Source organism: Chrysochloris asiatica, unplaced genomic scaffold, assembly GCF_000296735.1.
Source record: "Chrysochloris asiatica unplaced genomic scaffold, ChrAsi1.0 scaffold00051, whole genome shotgun sequence".
Taxonomy (NCBI): Eukaryota; Metazoa; Chordata; class Mammalia; order Afrosoricida; family Chrysochloridae; genus Chrysochloris; species Chrysochloris asiatica.
In genome coordinates, this window is record NW_006408569.1 from 15,010,040 (window position 1) to 15,017,071 (window position 7,032).

A 7,032-nucleotide genomic window follows, 5' to 3' on the forward strand; every position below is an offset into this window, starting at 1 on the left:
ATGAGTGTTGATAGTTGATCCAAGAAGAATGAAGTCCTTGACAACTTCAATCTTTTCTCCATTGATAAGAATGTTGTTTATTGGCCCAGTGGTGAGGATTTTTGTTTTCTTTACATTAAGATGCTATCCACACCGAAGGCTGTGGTCTTTGATTATTACCTAATAAATCAGTCAATAGTAAAATGTAAATTATCATTTATATATGTAAAGATGTCATTATTCCTGGAACACAATGCTCAATGAAAATTAGCTGCTGTTATTTAGTAACTGTTATTATCCAATGACTCTCCCTGTTGTTTTGTTGTTGTTAGGTGCCATCAAGGTGCCATTAATTAATTTATCGTGACCCTATGCACAACACAATGAAACACTGCCCTGCCCTGAGCCAAACTCACAATCATTGCTATACCTGAGTCCACTGCTGCTGCCACTGTGCCAATCCTGTTTTTCTCTGACACTCCACTTTACCAAACATGATATCCTTCCCAAGAGACTGGTTCCTCCTGACAATATGTCTGAAGTATGAAAGACAAAGTCTGGCCATCCTGGATTCCAAGGAGCACTCTGGCTACACTTCCAAAACAGATCTATTTGTTCTTTTTGCAGTCCATGGTACTCTGAATATTCTTCTCCAACACCATAACTCAGATGCATCAATCTTCCTTACTCACTGTCCTATTTTTGCATGCATATGAGGTTACTGAAAATACCATGGCTTGCCATCAGGTGCACCCTTAGTCCTCAAATTGACATCTTTGGTCTTCAACACTTTAAAGAGGTCTCATGCAGTAGATGTGCCCAGTACAATAAATCATTTGATTTCTTGATTGCTGCTTCCACAAGTGTTGATGGTTGATCAGAGCAAAACGAAATCTTTGACAATTTCAATCTTTTCTCCATTTACCATGTTGATATTATTGGTCCAGAGGTGATGATTTTTGTTTTCTTTACATTGAGGTACAACCATACAGAGGGCTCTGATCTTTGATCAGTAAGTATTTTAAGTCCTCTTCACTTTCAGCAAACATTTTCATATGCATTATCGGAGATTGTTAGTGAATCTTCATCCAATCCTGATGACTCTCCCTAAGATCTATAAATGACAAGGAATAAGGGTATGGCTGGGGAAATGAAGCAACAGGAGGCTTAGCACGAGGCTTTAAACCCAACTGATTTAATATAAAGAAAACTGAAGAAATAGATTTCCTTTTATATTAAGTTACAAATTTATATTTCAAACAATCTAAAAAATGACTGGATAAACCAAACAGTTTTTCTAATGGATTTTTTTACTACATAGAAAACATCTTACCTTTTCTAATCGTCCAGTGGTATATATTTCCAAATCAAAGTACTGAGGTAACTGTAACAAATTAGTCACCTTTTCTGCATCTACAGAATACTTGGAAGTAAAATAAAAATGTGTCAACAACACACTGATGGCATATAAGCATTAAGATAAATAATCTGTATGGAATTTCAAAAAAGGCCAGAAAAAACTTACTTTTGCTAGTAACTGAGGAAGTGCCACAGCAAAAAGTTCAGTGATTTTTGTCCTGTCATCTAACTGGGTCTTCTTCTCCTTTGCTGTCAGCACCTAAAATAACACGAAGAAAATTAAAGAATATATTAAATCCATTAACATTGTTAAGTGTCCAAGTTTCAGTTGTAACATATAAAACAAACAATAAACTCTATTTCAAATAATGTAAAAATTTGTACTATAAAACATTAACCTGAAAACAGGCACCAAAGTGAGTAACTTGCACATTATGAAAATACCAACCACCACACAAATTCGCCCAATACTATAGAGGCACAATCAATATTAAATTAGACCAACAAATCCTAGCTTTGGATGGAAGGAGCAGTAGTTGGTAACAGGAAAGGTAGTTTAGTAGTTTCTGTAATGACTCATGGGTTACAAATAATAAGCTACTATAAGCATTTAGGAGAATGAGTTAAAAAGAATTAAAATAATATGCACAGCACACCAAAAGGTTTGGAAGTGTTTGATGAAGTTTTTGTTGTTGTAAACAACACGTATCTGTAAGTCACAATATATAAATGCATTTCTTACTGTGTGTCATGGTCAAAAGTTTGAAAAACAGTAACATACGAAGTATCTGAGATCTTTGGAGTAATACAGTGAAATCTGATCCCAGAAAATAGGAATTTCCCAAGTTTAATGAATAATTATTTCTATTTTTAGTTGTCATTTTATATTAAAGGAAAGCAAATATATAAATTAAGCAAAAAACTAAATGCACCAAACTAAAAGGGTACACTTTATTCAATCTTCAAGGCAGAGAATGTCAATCACTGAAGTCCTGCAATAACTAGCAAGGTATCTTTATGGAACACATTCAACACTTCCCAAATTTGGCAAAATAAGAAGTTAAGATTTTTTAATTCTAACACATAAGCAATGGCCATCCGAAAACAAAATGTACCTGGGACTTCACAAAGTTCATGGAAAAATGGAATGAAAAGATAATGGAATTTTTCCATGAACAGTTTGAAGGATCCACACATATGGCACAAAAACTATTGTTCTGTAATTAAAAACAACAAATAAAAAAGGAAAAAATGCAATTTAGAATACTAAAAATATATGGCATACCCTTTTTCCTGACCCTCTTCCCACAGGAGGATGGCATTCAGCTGCTTGTCTAATGGTACAAAGCATTATTTCAATGAGAGCACTCTCTTGTCTGTCTGTTAATGCTGGAAGTGGGGGAGGTGGCAGAGGGAAGGAAAAGACAAAAAGAGTTAAGCTATTTCTTTTCAGTATATGCCACTTGTAATTATCACACAACAGTTTCTACTATCTGCAAACTGAATTTGTCAAAATAAAGACAATACCATTAAATTATCACAGAAAGATCAGAACAAGTTAAACCTTCCCACACAGTAGCCCTCAACATTCCAAGTCTATTCTACCACAGGGACACACATGAGAGCAAAGAAAGCCCTTCCAGATACAAAATAAAATAAATGTGGAGCACAATTATATCATTCTACATATTCATGCCTGTATAAACAGAATTATACCTGACTAAGATTTTATATCTAGTTTTAACACTAAAAGGCTAAACTACTGGAATGAGTAAAATCTATTTTCAAAACTGTCTAGACAACAAAAATGCCATAATTAAATGTCCTTACCCTCTTCTCCACTAAGTGGCTCCTCCAGCAGCAAGCTATTCATACATTCCCAGTCTTTCAGCAGCTCAGTAGCACAGTCCCACATGCTATCCACAAGGTACGCTGCATGCTCATGTAACTAAAATTTCAAAAGAGCAATGTGCTTGGTTAAATAGCACACTAGCCTTAACTCAAAACTTTGTTGTATGATATATAAAATTTCAAGTGGAAAAAATGACTAAGACAGAAATACAAATGAGAAACTACCATAACTTTCTGTACATAAGCAAATCTAGTTAGGTAGTACCAAAAACAGTTCTTACATTATTAAAACATTAATATGAAAATAATTTTTATAAAGATTTTATGTTGTTACTTTGTATCCCTGCCTAATGTCAGTTAACTATTCAATTCTGAAACATACTTCTAATTTATTTTAACGGAAGATTGACTAAATATTCACTTATCAATTCAATATACAGCAAATCATTTGTCTTCATTGCTGGTATTTTAGGAAGCCAGAATAACCATGATACCCAAACTTGTTGAAGGTATTACATGAACTTAAGAGTGAAAGCATAAGAAATATTGAATCTAGCAATGCATAAAAAGAATAATATATCATGATCAAGTAGACGCTATCCTGCAAGTTTCATTAAACATTCAAAAACATGAACATAACTCAATACATTAACATAACAAAAGACAAACTCAAGTGATGATCAAAAAGAAATACAAGAAAAGCCTTTGAAAAAAATTAAACATATATTGATGAGAAAAGTTTCCAGCAATAGAAAAGAATATCCTCAATCTGACTAAATATCAACACAATATGTATAGGTGACAGTATGCTTAGTGTAGAAATACTGGGTGCTTTGCTTTTCCCTAAGATTTAATTCAACATTCTTCTGGAGGTACTAGCAAGAAGTTCAGTAAAGCAAGAAAAAAGGTATAAATTTTGGAAAGGAATAAATAAGATGATCTTTATTTCCATACGTCATGCTTTTAAAAAATGACTGAAATAAATGAATTTTGCCAAGTTGCAGATAACAAGGTCAATAGAGCCTGAGTACAACACAGCAAAAAGAAAAGTTTTTTACATACATGCTTTGCAATATTGAAGTTATTTTTTGCTATACTAGCAACAATTAGAAAATTAACTTAAAAGGTCCTGTTGTTGTTAAGCGCTGTTGAGAGAGCTCCAACTCAATAGCGACTCTGTACAGGATTTCCAAGAATGGGCAGGTGGATTTGAACCACCGACCTTGAGGTTTACACTCCGGTGCATATCCTACAGCAAATATCCAGGAGTCCTGTTGTTGTTAAGTGCTGTCCAGCTGGTTCTGACTCATAGTGGCCCTATATAGGGTTTCCAAGGAGCAGCTGGTTGCGTTTGAACCATAAACCTTGCAGTTCAAACCAACCTTGCAGTCTAGTGTTTATCCTAGAGTGCAATACCAGGACTCCCCAGGAGTCCTAACACTGATTAATTAACACACACACACAGTATGCACACACACAAAAATGTACATTTTCAATTTGAGGGAGACATAAACCAAATCTACAATAAGAGTAATGATAGAGGCACGAATTACAAAGGTCTTACAACCAATATTTGAACATCTTAATAAAAGCAGGAAGCACTTTCTTCCCAGACCCTTGCCCGAGGAATGCGTAAATAGCCATTTAATGTATTACATGGAAATTTTTAAGATGTATATCATTTTCAGCTCTCCTCTAAAATTTTTCAAGGCTAAGTATAAAGCAAACAACACTGACTAACCTCACTCTCCAGAAAGAAAAAAACCAATGTCTTAACAAGGTTGGCATTCGGGCCCTGTCTTCCCCTTCTTTTCATCACTCCATCCTCCTCTGGATCTCTGCGGCTGAACAGTCTATGATGAAAGCAAAGCATTTATTTTAAAAAAATAAACAAAAAAGTTATTTTGTAAATAAAAACACTTAAACCACCTGAATTCTTTTACTAAAAAGCATTTCAAAAAAGAAGTTAAAGAAAAGCTACAAGTAGGTATAAATCTGTTGAACATACACCATCAAGTATAATTATATAAATCCTTTTTGTTCCATACTTTGCTGTCTCCTTGAATAGATTCAAGTGAACTGTACTGAGCTGAAGGAGCCCTGGTAAAACAGTGGGATATGCAATGGAATAACAGAAAAGTCAGTAGTTGAAACCAGAAAAATCAGTGGTTTAAACCCACAAGTCACTTCATATGAGTAAGATGAAACAATTTGCTTCAATAAAGTTCTGGAGCCTCAGAAATCCTGAAAGAACACAGTTCTACTCTGTCCTGTTTGGTTGCTATAATTCAGAAATGACTAGAAGACACTTGGATTCATTTGGTGTGGTTAGCAAACTGTAATTATTGCTTTCTAGAAACCTTGCATTTTTTGTGACTGTTTTCTCTTATAAAAGTGACTGAGCTACATCATTTATACATAAAAACCTGTGAAATATACATAGTTTTCTTTAAACCTGAACAATTATCCCAAAGTCTAAACTTATTGATTTCATTCTATGAATAGCATGGCTTTTTCTTCAAAAACAGCAGATTAAATACTGCAATTATCAATAGAAAGCATAATGTGAATTTTTAAAATATGAATGTTTTATAACATTCATTCTAATAACTATTTCTCCCTCAATAAACATTTTAATATAATCTTACAAAAATATAGTTCAGTCCACGTGGTTTGAAATTCTCTTTTCCAAAGCTGTTGTTGCATAGCTTTTGCTCAATGTGTTTTGCACTCATATATTCAGTTATCCATAATACTTAATTGGAGATGATAAACAGCATCGTAAGGTAAAGTATAGGAATCTTGGACTTCTGAAGTCAAACTATATTAAGTACTTGAATGAGAAATTTTAATATTTTATAAAAGCAAGGCAAAAACACTACTGTTTCAAAGCCAAAAAAAGAGACTAAAGGTTAAAGTACACACAATATGTGCAAGTTAAGGTAGGAGGAAAGAAGAGTGGAAAATTAGTAGCATTTCAGCATATCTATTACAATACATGGCTACAGGTATTATTTCAGATTAAACTTTAAAAAAATAAGTTATATATTTAGTGAAATACAATAAATTATAGCTACAAAAAGATATGGTAAAAAAATTAGTAACAGAAATACAGATTTACTTTTTGTAGAGAAATTCTCCCGCTGCTATTGCTACTGGCCGGTGAGCTGAATAAACCAGATGATAGACATTTTCACAATCTTCAGCAGTAAGAACTTCCTCACTACTCCTAAAAAAAAACAAAACAAAACAAAAAATATGCAAAACCCTTTTATAATGTCATAATTCTACGCACAGTAAGAATGCAAAAATCTCTGTTCATGCATTAAAAAGAGTATACTTTCTTAATTTTTAATAAAAATAAACATTTTGATTGTTCTCTTTCAAGTACAGCTTATCAAAAACTGAGATGAATATTTTAAATAATGAATATAAAAAATAATTATGAAGACAAGTAAAAATGTGACATAGATGCTAAAGGAAAATGAACACAAACTACAGGACACTAATGTAAGGAGTCCTGCTGTGGTGTTGTGGGTTAATGCGCTGGACTGCAGACTCGTTTGAACTGCAAGGTTGGTGGTTCAAACTCATCAGCTGCTCCTCGGAAACCCTAGACAGGCCTAGATGGCTTCACTGGTGAGTTCTATAAAACATTCAGGAAAGAGTTGTCCCCAATTCTACTAAAATTATTCCAGAAGATAAAGGAAGATGGAAAACTTCCTAATACATTTTATGAAGCAAGCATAACCCTCATACCAAAACCAGGGAAGGATTTCACTAAAAAAAAAAAAAAAATTTATAGACCAATATCCCTCATGAACAAAGATGCTAAAATTCTCA

The 7,032-nt window shown here is 33.5% G+C and overlaps 1 protein-coding gene across 3 annotated transcripts in view; it reads right to left on the reverse strand.

Moving 5' to 3' along the window:
* STAG2 (stromal antigen 2) overlaps positions 1-7,032 on the reverse strand; it is a 210,761-nt gene that overhangs the window by 43,572 nt on the left and 160,157 nt on the right. For all 3 annotated transcript variants that reach the window (XM_006862849.1, XM_006862848.1, XM_006862847.1), the window contains 6 exons: positions 6,311-6,418; positions 4,931-5,042; positions 3,169-3,286; positions 2,624-2,727; positions 1,505-1,597; positions 1,313-1,402 (listed from right to left, as the gene is read on the reverse strand). In XM_006862849.1, the coding sequence (XP_006862911.1) occupies positions 1,313-1,402; positions 1,505-1,597; positions 2,624-2,727; positions 3,169-3,286; positions 4,931-5,042; positions 6,311-6,418 (625 nt within the window). The remainder of the gene's footprint in view (positions 1-1,312; positions 1,403-1,504; positions 1,598-2,623; positions 2,728-3,168; positions 3,287-4,930; positions 5,043-6,310; positions 6,419-7,032) is intronic.